Source organism: Neoarius graeffei, chromosome 3, assembly GCF_027579695.1.
Source record: "Neoarius graeffei isolate fNeoGra1 chromosome 3, fNeoGra1.pri, whole genome shotgun sequence".
Lineage (NCBI taxonomy): Eukaryota > Metazoa > Chordata > Actinopteri > Siluriformes > Ariidae > Neoarius > Neoarius graeffei.
In genome coordinates, this window is record NC_083571.1 from 737964 (window position 1) to 752831 (window position 14868).

Sequence of the window (14868 nt, forward strand, 5' to 3'; positions counted from 1 at the left end):
TCCTTTCCTGTTTTATATGATCTACTATAATAAATAACTGAAAAGACAACTGCTAACCTTTCTGAAGTGTTTATTAGAAGTTTCCATTACAACAGCTCACGATTTTGCATTGAAATATGGAATTGTCGCCTGAGCTTCTAAACCCATGAATTCATGTATCAATGCTCATCTATCTATTGTTACATAAATCATATTTTTCCTAATTACTATTATGCATTTATATATTCATTTAGAAGAGTACTGGCTACTGTAGGAGAAAGATTTCATAAGCTACACACATGGAATCGGCTAAGCACGGCTGTATATACATTTAATGTGTTTGACAGGTCCCAAGATCTCAAGCCCTGACACGCCGTATATCCCTTGAGACATGTGAAGTAAGTGTATTATCACCCAGCATTTTTGTGTTGTTTACTTATATGTGTGTCAATAAATAACATTATCCGTGTACCACACAAACACAGGAACACCTCATTTAGAGTATAGTCTCTCTTATTTCTTACCCTGGCAACAGTCGACTTGTGAATCACCGATTTTCTTGGTCTTTTTCTCGGCTCTTCTTTGGTCCTTGGCTTCCGGGTGCCTCGCATGAAGCGTTCCCATTTCTCTCTCATTGTCCGGTCTTTTGGGAAACGATGAGTACTAATCCCATCAAGATTGGTGTTGCTACACCCTCCTACAATACATCTGTTCACCATTTTAATAATTACGTGATAACGTTGAAGAAATTTGCAGAAAACCACCAGGTCGTTTTCTCATAAACAAACCAGCGCTGACGTAGGATTCAGAGGGAGGCGTCCCGCACGTGACATCACAAAAATCAATGTTTGCCTGGAAATCCAAATGCCAAGTTTTTTCAGAAGCGAGCCAATTCAACTCAAAAGGCTTGATTTCAACTGAATTTTTCTGGTATTGCGCAAGGTAAAAAAAATGCACAAAATGCAAAATGTGACAGATATTTGACCAAAGTTTAATATAAAATAGGAGAATTACATTGATCTTGCTCCTGAATTTACCCGTGATATGCACTTTAATGTTAAACTTTTTGCAAAAGGCTTGCCATACTTGGGACATAAATTAGACCCCTTGGTCCAAGACAATGTCGTCATGGAGACCATACAGTCTGAATACTAACTTGAACAGGATTTCAGTGCTTTTGAGTGCTGGAGGTAGCTTAGGAAGTGGTACAAACCAACAGGCATCATATCTCATCGATGGTCTCTGTCTGGGGCCATGACCACCTCCCTCTTACTTTGGTCCATCTCTTCTTGCAAGTTTAGTTAGTTTTCATTCTCGCAATGGGGTGCCATCTCGCACATTGACACTCAGTGGGGAATGAGTGGTATCTTCAATACCTCAGCCACAGCTTCATCCAGGAAGTTCCCAGCTGTTCCAGGGGAACAGCATCAACAAATGCAGAGATAAAATTGGACTTGGAACACCATGATAGTTTCACAGGTAATGAGAGATGTTTACTTTCAATCATGGGAGTAACTGTGCAGCTGACCAGGCTCTTCTTCTCCATTCTGAGGGTGTATTTAGCATGGAAATGATCTCTGTTCCTACAAGAAAAACACAGGCCAAAGTGTTTACAACACTCCTTTACAACATTACATTTTTCATGAAGTGAGCAGCACAGTGGTGCAGTTATTATCATTGTCTCCTCACAGCAAGAAGGTTCCAGGTTCGAACCTCACAGCTGAAGGGAGCCTTTCTGTTTGGAGTTTGCATGTTCTCCCTGTGTCTCTGTGGGTTTCCTCCGGGTGCTCTGGTTTCTTCCCACAGTTCAAAGACATGCAGATTCAGTAAAATCCCCAGCCACTGGGGTTGCATAAGTCAGTGCATACTGAGTGCTGGCCCCAAGCCCAGATAGATTGGGGAGGGTTGCATCAGGAAGGGCATCTGGTGTAAAACCTATGTGGAACAGATCCGCTGTGGAGACCCCGAACAAATGGGAGCAGCTGAAAGAAGAAGTTGTTGCATCAAACAGGAGGGCAAAGTGAGACAAGACAAGGCTCGGGCATATAGTGGAAATAAATACAACAAAACACGGCATAGAACTCATCCAGTTCACAGGCAAATGGTGCAACTTCACAACTGAGGTTCAGTGTATTTCTACTCAATTCAAGTTCATGCACTTTTTTATAGCAGTGCAACAGGAAGTGATCAGCATGAACGAAGACTTTAACATTCGAGGAAGAGTGCCAGCCCTGTGATGACCTGGTGACTTGTCCAGGGTGAACCCCGCCTCTTGCCCATAGTCAGCTGGGATAGGCTCCAGCTTGCCTGCAACCCTGTACAGCAGGGGTCTCCAATCCTATCCGCAAAGGGCCGGTGTAGCTGCAGGCTTTCATTACAGCCAAATTGGAGGCTCACTTGATTGTTGACTGGAGATGAGGGTGAAATGATTAAACAAGTGAAATCAGGTGTAGCTCCTGCTTGGTTGGAATGAAAGCCTGCAGCCACACTGGCCCTTTGTGGATAGGATTGAAGACCCCTGCTGTACAGGATAAGCGGCTACAGATAATGGATGGAAGAGTGCCCTCTGGCAGTCTGGAGAGGAAATGCCCAGGCTCGATATTACAAATATTCTTTATCAAATTTACTGGAGCCTGCTCTCTCGGTGTCTGAAAGTCTGGAAAATGTGGAAACTTTTTCATTATTCTGATTGCATTATTCTGAGTTTATAACGTCTCCGATATAAACTCGTACTCTGAACTGTGGGGACTGAACAAATACTGTGTTAAACACTACAGATATGAGTCAAGCTGATCATACAGCAACTTCTCTTAGAGTTAATAAGAGAAAATAATCACAGTTTGTTCCATTGTGCTCCTGAGAAACTGTAGAGAAGTGTAAACTCCTGTGTCCTGAAGACGTCAGAAAACTTACAGTTCCAGCTTCACCTCTGACTGATACACAGCGCTCACACTGGAGACTCCTTACAGAGGCGATACACACACACTTGTTAAATTTGTAATAAGTGAAGTGAAGAAGTGAAAGTTTTCTCAATTTACTTCTAGTAAACACACACACACTTCCCACAGCTGATGATTTAAATGTCCTGACTGAAGGGTTTCCTGTGTAAACTGCGCTCCTGTGGGATGAAGCAGAGAATCCTGGTGTCCTGGAGAGTACAACAACAACAACAAGGATTTTAGCATATAGTATTTATGATATAATATTAATAATACACTCTCCAGTCACTTTATTAGGAACACCTGCTTGTTCATACAGTTATCTAATCAGCCTCTCATGTTGCAGAATCAGGACAAGAGCTTCAGGTAATGTTCACCTTGAGGTGGAGGAGCTACAGCAGCAGGAGGCCACATCAGGTTCCTCTTCTCTCAGCCATGGACAGGAATGTGAGGCTCTCGTGGGCTTAGACTCACCCACACCGGACAGATGAGGACGAGAAGAAGACCAAGCTCCTGCTGTAGCTCATCCTCCTCCAGGTTTGATGTGCTGTGTGTTCTGAGATGCTTTGAGACTCTTCTGGTCAGCTCAGATCTGTCTGATGGTTCTCCTCTGATGTTTCTTCAACAAGGTGTTTCAGTCTGCAGATCCTCTGCTCACAGGACGTGTTTGTTTTTCACAATAATCTGTGTGAACTCTAGAGACGGTGTGTGAAAATCCAACTCCTGTGTCAGGGTGACAGTCACAGAGATCAGGTTTCTTCTTCATTCTGATGTTGATGTGAACTTTACCTGAAGCTCCTGACCTGCATCTGTATCTGATCTGTATGACTGCTGCTGCTGCTGCTGTCCTCTGATTGGCTGATTAGAGAGCAGCATGGGTACGTGTGTAGGTGTTCCTAATAAAGTGGACTTTGAGTGTATATTATAATTATTAAAGCGTGACTCAGTGCAGCTTTAAAGCCTGGGTGTAACCGGAAGAGGCTGGACTTCGGGTTCAGAGCCGCAGATTCGTCATGAGCAGGTTAGTCTCGTTGCGAAACCCCCGCCCCGCCCCCCGCCCCGCCTCTCAGGGAAGAGTGAGTGAGTGAGTCTGTGGCTGTGTTTAGGGGAGTGAGGGAGTGAAGAGTGAGTGAATAAGTAAAGGAGTGAGTGAGTGAAGGAGTGAAGAGTGAGTGAGTGAGTAAGTAAAGGAGTGAGGGAGTGAAGAAGTGAAGAGTGAGTGAGGGAGTGAGGGAGTGAAGAGTGAGTGAGGGAGTGAAGAGTGAGTGAGGGAGTGAAGAGTGAGTGAGTCTGTGGCTGTGTTGAGGTTCTCAGTAAGATGAGTGAAGTGGAGCAGAAGCCTTCAGTCCCCGGTGGAGATGGAGAGGAGCAGGACAACAGCCAGAGGAACAAAAAACCCAGACCTGTGAGTGAGAGAGAGAGAGAATGTGTGTGTGTGTGTGTGTGTGTGTGTGAGAGAGAGAGAGAGAGAGAGAGAGAGAGAGTGTGTGTGTGTGTGTGTGTGTGTGTGTGTGTGTGAGAGAGAGAGAAAGAGTGTGTGTGTGTGTGTGTGAGAGAGAGAGAGAGAGAGAGAGAGAGAAAACCCCGCAGTGTGTAATCCTCTCACCCTGTTTGTTTTTATTTCACTTTTCTGAACGTTTTACTCTTTAATAAAAACTCTCTCTGCGTTTCTGCTGTTTTACTGAATTCTGCTCCTCCGTCACTTCCTGCTGCTGAATTTCACACAATCTACAGGAAACTGGGAATAAATTCACTTTACAGAGCAGAATCTCACACACACTCTCTCTCTCTCTCTCTCTCTCTCTCTCTCTCTCTCTCTCTCACACTCACACACTCCTCAGTTATATTATTATTAGATTAGATTGAACTTTATTGATTGCTTTGGGCGGGTTCCCTCAGGGAAATTAAAATTCCAGCAGCATTATTACAGATAAACAGAGAATAGAAATAGAGAAAACTTCTAGATAAATTAAATTAAGTATTTACATATACAAATATAAAAAAGAATAAGGGAAAAGAAGAAGGGAAAAGAAAAAAAAAGTCCAGCAGGAGAGGTATTGCACATTGTCCAGTATTGCTTTTTTATTGTTGTTATTATTATTATTATTATTATTATTATTATTATTATTATTGTGGATAAATTAAGCTGTTAAACTGCAGTTTCAGGAGCACTGTATAACTCCTGCCTCTGTGTGACGGAGTGGATCTAATGTCATCTCATCATCATTGATGCTGTACTAAAATTTTAATGAAAATAAGAATTAAAAAAAGAATTGACCTTTCAGGGCCTCGCAGTGGCACAGTGATTATCACCTCACAGCAAGAATATGAGGCTTTTATGTGTGTGGAGTTTGCATGTTCTCCGCATATCTGTGTGGGTTCCTCCAGGTGCTCTGGTTTCCCCTACAGTCCAAAGACATGCAGATTCAGTAAAATACCCCCCACTGGGTTGTACAGACAGTACATACACGCAGGGCCGTCGACAGGGGGGGACAACCGGGTATTTTGTCCCGGGCCCAGGCATGAGGGGGGGCCCAGAACTGGTCCCTCATGAAGATGCCATTAATCATTCTGTTTCATTTCAAAATGTGTTGATTTGGGGGAGAAAAATGTGCTATATTTGCATTCAATGAATAATTTCTGGTTCTTTTGCCTTTATTGTCTTCGAAAATAGATTCAAGAACCCACGTACCACCCCTAATGCAGAAATGGTTTGGTCTTTGATTAAGGCGCCAAATAACACGGCACTATAGAGATCTTGCAGTCACATGACCGGAAAGTACACAACCGCCATCGTGTCGGTCAAAAACACCGCTGAATACTGCTGCACTTGTGTACAGAATGGATCAATTTCAACCGACGGACTACACGGCTCATTTTTCTAATGAACAGATAACTAGATATATGTCTAAAATAAACGACCTACAGATTTGTGACCCTTATGGCTTACCGGGCGGAGTTTTCACGACCGGATTTTGAACTGCCAGCGGAATACCCGGACGTGTATAATTACCTCATCAACTTTCCCTCGCTGTTCAGTGGTGAAGCACTGCCTGCTTATAAACCTCTGCACAGTTATCTTTACAGAAATTCAGGATTTGTCAGCGACTCAGATGTGGCATCTTGTAAACAAAATAATCCTCACTGGATGGGTAAGTCACTTAAGTATTGAGTATAGCACTGACCAGCCGATTATAGAATAGAATAAGGTAATTCCAAATCGTCCGTCTTGTTTACATGGATCTGGCGTTGGAGAGGTAGAGGCTTGGCAGTGGAGATTTGAGTGGCTGTTTGTATGTGTATATGTATGTGGCAATCATATCCAAATGTTTTAGGCACGCTTGCTGAGCTGCGCTGAGCTGGACTCCGGTTAGCTGAAAGCCCGTGGAACGCTGCCTCTTGTTAATTAAACCTTATTTTGTTGGAAATCATCCCGTGTAGATACGACGGCATGTGAAATTGCCAGCTAGATAGAGTTTAATGTAACGAATGGGCTATAAATGGGGTGTTTTGAGGTTAGTCTGTTGCAAAACATTAAACTTTCGCTTAGACTGGATACTCTTCAAACAATTCCCTTGCTCAAGTGAAAAATGATAGGCCTGTATGAAAAGCGCAATTAATGAAAGTAGCCTAATAAGCCCTAAATGAATAAAACAACCTCTGTTTTATTGTTGTTGCTTACACGTTAAGATTTTGAAATCTTCTCGGTCCAGTTCTATATCCAGGGAACGTTGTAATCCTTTTGGTTTATCCGTAATAAACGTGTCAGCCCCCAGGTCAGATAGGCTAATGTTACGTGGTTGGGAGGGTGTCAGTTTTTTTTGTAACATTCTAAATCGAGTACGGAAAGGACGTTTATGAAAAACATAACAAAAAAATACACTGAAAAACTCACTGTACACATCACTAGTGGTGATGCTTCTATGTTCAGATTTTGGGAAAGCCATAACTCCGTTCTCATTGAGGCCCAGTTCCATCCCGTAAACAATCATTTTGGTTTATCAACTACCTGCGCTCAAACATGTCACAGGAGAGGCTCAATGGGCTGGCTATGCTCTCTATAGAGCGCGAACTTGCAAAGAAGCTGGACTTCAATGACCTTATTGACGACTTTGCCACAGCAAAAGTCCGGCGCATTGCATTTTGCACCTGAATAGTTGCAGACTAAGGAAATGTTCAAACTGTAAATATGTTGAAATGTTGAAATAAAATGGTTGACTGTTATAATGGGCTTGGAATACCTGTTATTTAAGGGTTGGAGTGAATGGAGACTGTGAAAAGAGGGGTTGGGTATGGGTGGTTGCTGTGTGGCGATGTGCGTGCGCGCGTATGTGTGTGTGTGTGTGTGTGGGGGGGGGGGGGCACTCAGATTATTTGGGGGGGGGGCCCACTCAGATTATTTTGTCCCGGGCCCAGCCAAAGCTGTCAACGGCCCTGCATACACGGCGCTGGTTTCAAGCCTGGGTAGATCGGGGAGGGTTCCGTCAGGAAGGGCATCTGGTGTAAAACCTTCGCCAAATCAGAGATGGACAGATCCACTGTGGCGACCTGTAATGAGAGCAGACTGAAGAAGAAAAAAAATTGACATTCGAAATCTGAACAGCAGGTGGTGTGAAAATAAAAACGTGAGTCAGACGTCGTTAACCATCAAGGAACCCTTCATATAAAGGACTGATATCAGACTGGATTAAAGGGCGGAGTCTGACACAGTGAGAGGGAGACTGGTCCAGAGTTTGGGGCTCAGACTAGAGCTCAGTGTCTGGTTTCGTCAGCGGGTCAGGACCAGTGAACAGACCCAGAGGCTGAATGACCTGAGAGCTCTAATAGGAGAGAACGGAGTTAACAGTGCGCTCATGTACTCAGGGGTAACGATTTAATAGCGAGAAGTTTAACTGGATTGTGGAGCTCCGCTGTAGCCCATGTACGGTGGGGCGGGGCAGAGTGGGGCGGGGTGGGGTGAGCGCTGTGTTTATTAATTCTGTACAGTTTGATGTTGAGCAGCTGATGGCGTGTTCAGACACGAGAGAGGAGCGTTACAGGAATCAGACCTCGAGGAAATCACACAGGAACGACTTTCTGTGTCAGAACAAATAGTACATTTAATCCTGATCTCATCGTTACTGACTAAACCTGATTGCTGTTTTAAACCTGAACAGCTCAGGAAGTGAAATTCCACCTTTATTTTATTTATATCACACTTTTAACACTGACCATCATCACAAAGCAGAAATCCAGATACAGAAGTTTGATTTATTTTCATCCTTAATGAGTGAAACACAGACCAGGTGTTTATAACATGATGGAATACTGAGCCCTGATCAAACTTTAGTATTATTATCTGTGTTTATCTCCTTATACTGTAGTGTGATGTTTTACTGATGTTTGTTTACGTGTGTGTGTGTGTGTGTGTGTTCCTCAGCCGAAGCCGAGCTCCGCAATCACGATCGCCGTGTCGTCTCGGACTCTGTTCAACATGGTGGAGGAGAGGAAGCTCTATGAGGAGGAGGGACTGGAGCAGTACGTCAGCTACAACCAACAGCACGAGAACCAACCGCTCAAACCCGGAGCTGCCTTCCCCTTTGTCAAGGTCACACTGTGTGTGTGTGTGTGTGTGTGTGTGTGTGTGTGTGTGTGTGTGTGTGTGTGTGTGCTCCTGTTTTACCATTGTTTCCAACACACACTCTAGTCTTACACACTTTAAAATAATTATTGACTCACTAAATTACTGCTGGAGCTGCAACGCTGCTTTCTGGGTCGGACCGCGCTTTTGAAGTCCACGTTAGCGTAAATTACTTCTCTTATTGAATATAAATAGTGAGGATCTGCTCCTGTTGGTTTTGTTTGGAGTTCCAGGTGTTTTTCTCGCAGGTCTCCTGTCATCGGTGTGTTATCTGATTGCGTTTACCTGTACCATGTTCGCGCTTCAGTTCAGCAGTGTAACCCGTCTGAGTCTGCGTCTGACTGTGAAGTCTGCTTTACCACGTTCAGCTGTGTGTCGTGTTTTTCTGGTTTTGTCCCCTGCAGGTTTTCCCTGTTTTTGTGATGATGACTCATTCTGCTGTGTGTCTGTGTTCTGAATCGGCGTGTAACACTTCACTCTATTCATGCTTCGAGTCACGATATTGGGTTCACGATTCGATTTGATTCATGATATTTCATGAAAAACGAAGGGAATTTTATTACCAAACAATTGCAACATGTTTATTTTCATATTCTTTATCAACCTTAAATATTCCTATAGCTAAATAAAAACAAACAAACAAACAAACAAACAAACAAACAAACAAACAAACAAACACAAAAAACCCAACAGCATTTGTTTCATTTCCTTAATAACCAACAGTAAGTATTTACCCACATTTGTAAAGGTTGGAGTAAAATCTAATCTATTAACTAAAATGTTCCTTTTATTAAAAATGAAAAATGTTACAAAGTATCCTTTTCTTAATCAACTTTCTGAACATTTGTTCTGCCTCCATTCTCCATTTGCTCCTCCTTTCTTTATCTTTCAGCAGTCTGGAAGAGAGAGCGCTCTGATTTCTTGTTAAATCTGTTTGTTAGGGCTGGGCGATATGGAGAAAAAAAATATCTCGATATACTTTTGCTATATCTCGATATACGATATATATCTCGATATCTATGCAGGAAAAACAACCCCCAAAAAACAGACACACCAAATTCAGCAAGGTTTTTTTTTTATTGAAGTGCAAACAGGTAGGCAGCCAAGTGCCTAGAGGTAGACAGGTACTAGTAACAAAGTGCTTGTGCACCATTTTTAACATGAATTATCAAACCAAGGAAGTAGTATATTGCCTTATTTTAATTACAAACATAAAACCTGAGGGTAGGCAGTTCTTATAAAGTGCGTCTTAAACGTTTAAGTAACAAAAAAAAGCCCTCATTTCATAAATAATAATTTGACTTATAGAAATAATACATATTGCCTTCCTTTTCCTTAAAAACAAAACTCAAACTCATCTCACTGCATTAACTCTCAGCCTGGCACACTCCTCGTACAAAAGTTTGTGGCGTACCTGTAAATGGTTGAACAGGTTCGTGGTGCTCGATGCTTTGGTTGCCACCAATTTCTTGCATTCCCGGCAGTAGACCTCTTTCTGTTATTCGTCCGACGGTTTAAAACCAAAATATCTCCATATAATGGAGCCATTTGTCCTTTTTTTTGGTACGAGTTCTGCCGCCTCCGGGCTTTCTGTGGGCGCCGCCATGTTGAATGAGTTAACATGCCACCTACACGTGAGGGGAGGGGGTACAGACACAAGAAGGAGGCGGGGCGGGCAGCACCATAGCACAGTGAAGGAAATTAAGCACAGTGGCGAAATCATATTAATTTAGAGCATTATCTCGATATATACGATATGCCAAAATCTTTTTCGTGTTCATAAAACATATCGATATATCGCAAATCTCGATATATCGCCCACCCCTACTGTTTGTGTATGATCACACAGCCACACTCACATTTTACACCTGTTTATTGTGTGTTTTTGCAGCATTAGAGCTGAGTTACTTCCAGCTACAGTGAAGTCACGTGTATTCCTGATATTATATTATTTTGCGCCCTCTGCTGTCAAAACAGCACAATTACAGTGAGGAAAAACTAACTTTATTGAACTTGATGACCATCACGATTTTTCATAGATTTAGCTTGTTTATACGTAAATTTGTATCGCAGTTTATCATCGCATGGTATATCGTTATTTGTCTAGTTCTGATCCCCACTAACAGCCTTTTCAAAGATTTTGGGACTTGCTTTAATGTAATGAACCACACATTGTTTTTGTAATTGCATCCCTGTTATTTATTTGTTTGTTTATTGTTCACGCAGGCATTGATGACTGTGAACACTCATCTGAGGGAGCTGTACCCCGACAGTGAGGAGCTGTTTGATATCGTATTAATGACCAATAACCACGCCCAGGTGGGGGTGCGGCTAATCAACTCCATCAATCACTACGGTACAGAAGAACACCATCAATATCATAATAACATTACTTACTGCAGTTATAACAGGTTATAATGGATCAGAGATGTTAAAATGTTTCCTAAACAAACTTCTGTTTGTTATTCTCTGTGTAAATCTATAAAAAAAAAATTCAGAATTCCATACAGAATTATTATATTATGAATGTATGGAGTGTATTTTATGAAATGGCTGCTCTGTGTGTGTGTGTGTGTGCAGATCTGCTGATTGATAGGTTCTGCATGACGGGGGGTCAGAGCCCAGTCGGGTACCTGAAGGCGTACATGACGAACCTGTACCTGTCTAAAGACCCGGAGACGGTGAAGGAGGCCATTGAGGAGGGTGAGGACCTGAGAGACTCATCTCTCACCAGTCACATGATCAGTCATATCATCAGTCACCTCACACAAACAGCTCTCCTGTATGAGAAGTGGAACGGTGCAGTTTGGTTTCTGAGGAGTTTATGTCCCTCAGGATGGAGTTCTGTCACAGTGTTCTGAACTCAAATCCTTCTGGATGTAGCTCGGGCTGTTCAGCTCCTATTCCACATCCATCCCAATGTTAATGGCCATTCTGAAGAGAAAACCCAGCTTCTTCTAAAGGTTCCCTGAGTGCTGGGATGAACCCTGTGAGTCCACCATATGGCTCCATATGAGGCTGGTTCTGGCCAGGTAACGTGGGTGTCCAGGTCACTTTGTGGACATCATTCTCATCATCCTGGTGCTGAGTGTTTTTGGTTCCGTTCTCACAGATCAGTATTTTAGGATCATGCTTTGATTTCTCCCTCAGACCTGTTCACCAAGTGTGGTGAGAATTGACAGTTTGGTTAGGGTTAGGGTTCTACATTTTGGACATTATACTCCTGTATAATGTCCAAAAGTATGTTCCCCCTGACCATCACACCCATATGCAGTCCTTCCCCAAACTTTTGCCATAAAGTCTGAAGCACACAGTGGTGTAGAAAGTCTCTGTTTGCTGGAGCATTAGTTTCCCTTCAGTGGAACTCCGAGTCCAAACCTGTTCCAGCATGATGATGCTCCTGTACACACAATGAGCTCCATGAAGACATGGTGTGTGAAGGTTGGAGTGAATAACTCGAGTGTCCTGCACAGAACTCAACCCCACTGAACAGCTTTGGGATGAACTGGAGCCTCAGCATAATCACCAAGATCAGGGTGTGATCTCACTATTGAATAAAAATCTCAACAGCCACGCCCTGAAATCTAGTGGAAAGCTTCCCAGAAGAGTGGAGCTCATTATAACACTGAAGGAGAATAAACCTGCAATGGGACATTCAACAGGGACATGTGGGTGTGATGGTCAGGGTGCACATACTTTTGGCTGTATAGTTTATTGGTTATATTCTTGAACAGCTGAATTTTTTTTCCATCTAAATGTTCAGTATTTCTGTCCATCTGTCTGTCCACCAGGCATCGCGGCAGCCACCCTGTTCACTCCGGATAAGAAGATGGAGTTGAGCGAGTCTCAGCTCCGAGTGGCGTTCGATGGCGATGCTGTGCTTTTCTCAGATGAGTCTGAGATCATCATGAAACAGCAAGGGCTCAATGAGTTCCTTGAGCATGAGAAGGCAAACGTGAACAAACCCCTCGCTCAGGTTTGATTACATTTAAAATGCTACATAACCTTTATTGACTGGTGTGTATTCGCTAAATTATGAAGGCGTCCTCGTCTGTACGCCAGCTGATCGGCTCGGATGATTCTCACACAGTGAACTTATCACGTCCTTCCACAGGGTCCTCTCAAGTGTTTCCTGGAAGCGTTGGGGAAACTGCAGAGGAAGTTCTACTGTAAGAACGAGCGCATGCACTGCCCGATCCGTACGTTCCTCGTGACGGCGCGCGGTGCGGCGAGTTCCGGAGCTCGGGTGATAAATACGCTGCGCAGCTGGGGACTGGAGATCGATGAGGCACTCTTCCTCGCTGGAGCTCCCAAAGGTCCTCTCCTAGAGAAGATCAAACCCCACATTTTCTTCGATGATCAGATGTTCCACATCGAGGGAGCCAGGGAGTCCGGCACCATCGCTGCACACGTGCCTTACGGGATCGCACAGAAATATAACAATGGAAAACTGATCGAGCAGCCAGAAAAACAGGAATGAGACGATGGGAACGCTGAGGGTCACGATCAGAAGCATACAGTCTGATCACTAATCACCATCGCTTAGTTTATAAAGAGCACTTCAGTTAACTAATCTCAGTCAAAGCTTTATAGTCTGCTTATTAAATATGCGCTGATTATCAGAAACCTGAGTTCAGGAGAAGAAACGCTCCAAGTGACTGACACACACACACAGAGTCCTAATCTGAACTGGGTATACAGGTCTGACTGGTGAAACTTTAAAGTAAGGGATGGGGTTAGGGTAAGATGTGGGAGGAGTCTGGGTGTGGAGCGCGGTTAGAGCTTTACTTACGGTTACTTACATTTTATATCTCCATGATATTAAACTTTTATATACAGTGGGATCTTTTTATAAGGTAGGGGTGGGGTTAGAGTGAAGGGGTGTGGTTACCATGTGAGGGTGGTTCAGATTCAGACATGGGGCGGCGTTGGGTCAAGGGGCAGGGTTAGAATGGAGGTGGAGATCGGAATCTTGTCACGTTTACGTCTGTAAAATGTCAGAGGTTGTTACCATGGTTACAGCTTGTTTTCTCGTGTAACCTGAACAATAACAAATAACAAATTAATAATAACAAATTTGGGTTTAATAATACAACGTTTAACGTTGCTGCATCTTCAATACTGAAAATATTTAAACAGGTTTATTTTCTCTCATTTCTCTGATTATTATGGTCTGTAATTTTGATTTGTTGATGTTCTTGGTTCTGTTTAACTCGTTCTGGTGGTTTCTAAGGCAACAGAGTGATGTTTTATAAAATAAAACGGTATATTAACAGTATCGACAGCGTGTGGGTGCTGTGCAGTGGTTTATAACGAGAGTCGCAGTTTTTAGTTCAGTATGAAATATTTTTACAGGGTCCGAGAGAAACCTGTTGGATTTATAGCTGATGATAATTCAGTTTGTGCACTTCTCTGAGAATTTTATTTAAATCATTTTACTGTTTTTTACTAAATAAACCTGAAATTGATGCTGTTGAGACATTCTGTTTTTATCCCCTGCCATATAATTGGGGGGGGGGGGGGGGGGGTTTATAGCGATCACTCTGTCTGTCTGTGTATGTTTTAGTTTCTGGAGCATAACTCAAACTATTAGGAATTTTTTTCACAAAACCTGACATTTATGTTCAGTGACTAGAGGATTTGTGCCTTTTGACATTTTGGGATTTCTGTGATTTTTTTTTTTTTTTTAAATTTCTGTATTTCCATGGCAACCAATTCAACCTAGGAAAATTTGGAGTGGGGTTTAGTGGGGGTGGGGGGAATGCATCCTCTCCTGATGACTCTTGTTGTGGTGTTGTGTTTTTTGTGTGTAGGTTAGGGTTTAATAATAATAATAATAATAATAATAATAATAATAATTACCACAGAACAGTGTTTTTGGGGAGAGGATGGATCCCCCCCCCCCAGGACACTCCCACCATTTCCTCAGTGTAGAGTTTATAAAACAGGTGAATGATGGAGAGAGTTCAGTTCTCTCTAATCACACAATAACCTGTTAATTCCCTCATTACAGACTGTGTGTGGGCAATAAATCAGAAGTGCATTAGTTTTAGTACACTGTAATATAAACAGCTTTTAAATTTTATGGTGGAATTTGTAAAATTGACAAAATGTTCATTGTGGAAAAACACACCGACTTTACTGTAAACTGGGTTTAAGAGGAACGTGTAAATGTTTTCAGTCTAAATGAAACAGTATTTTGGATGTAACGAGGTGTGTAAACTTCTGACTGGTGCTGTGTTTATAACGTATATATTACACACTGTATTAGTTTATATAGGCACAGTAAAGTTATACAGTTTACTTTTATACACTGTAATCACTGTTCTT

General features: G+C 42.6%; 1 protein-coding gene and 1 long non-coding RNA gene across 3 annotated transcripts; one reads left to right on the forward strand and one right to left on the reverse strand.

The window, feature by feature from the left end:
• Window positions 1–971: 971 nt before the first annotated feature.
• Window positions 972–8869, reverse strand: LOC132883054 (uncharacterized). Of its 2 annotated transcripts, XR_009654275.1 has the most exons (4): window positions 7361–8869; window positions 3018–3127; window positions 1669–1961; window positions 972–1562 (listed from the first exon to the last, which is right to left on the reverse strand). It is a non-coding gene; the product is annotated as an uncharacterized LOC132883054 (long non-coding RNA). The 2 variants fall into 2 exon arrangements; XR_009654274.1 differs by lacking the exon at window positions 7361–8869 and having other exon boundaries at window positions 3018–3934.
• Window positions 3984–14006, forward strand: LOC132883053 (cytosolic 5'-nucleotidase 1A-like). The gene is made up of 6 exons (XM_060916202.1): window positions 3984–4323; window positions 8338–8505; window positions 10765–10894; window positions 11119–11241; window positions 12330–12514; window positions 12653–14006. The coding sequence occupies exons 1-6, from the start codon at window positions 4237–4239 to the stop codon at window positions 13016–13018; spliced, it is 1059 nt and encodes a 352-aa protein (XP_060772185.1). The 5' UTR covers window positions 3984–4236; the 3' UTR covers window positions 13019–14006.
• Window positions 14007–14868: the final 862 nt, after the last annotated feature.

What these genes read in the sequence shown, in the direction of transcription:
- LOC132883053 (XM_060916202.1), top strand. Translation starts at nt 4,237, where the DNA reads ATGAGTGAAGTGGAGCAGAAGCCTTCAGTCCCCGGTGGAGATGGAGAG. An exon ending in GAAGGAGGCCATTGAGGAGG is followed by an intron (nt 11,242 to 12,329) that starts GTGAGGACCTGA and finishes TCTGTCCACCAG; the next exon opens with GCATCGCGGCAGCCACCCTG. An exon ending in TGAACAAACCCCTCGCTCAG is followed by an intron (nt 12,515 to 12,652) that starts GTTTGATTACAT and finishes GTCCTTCCACAG; the next exon opens with GGTCCTCTCAAGTGTTTCCT.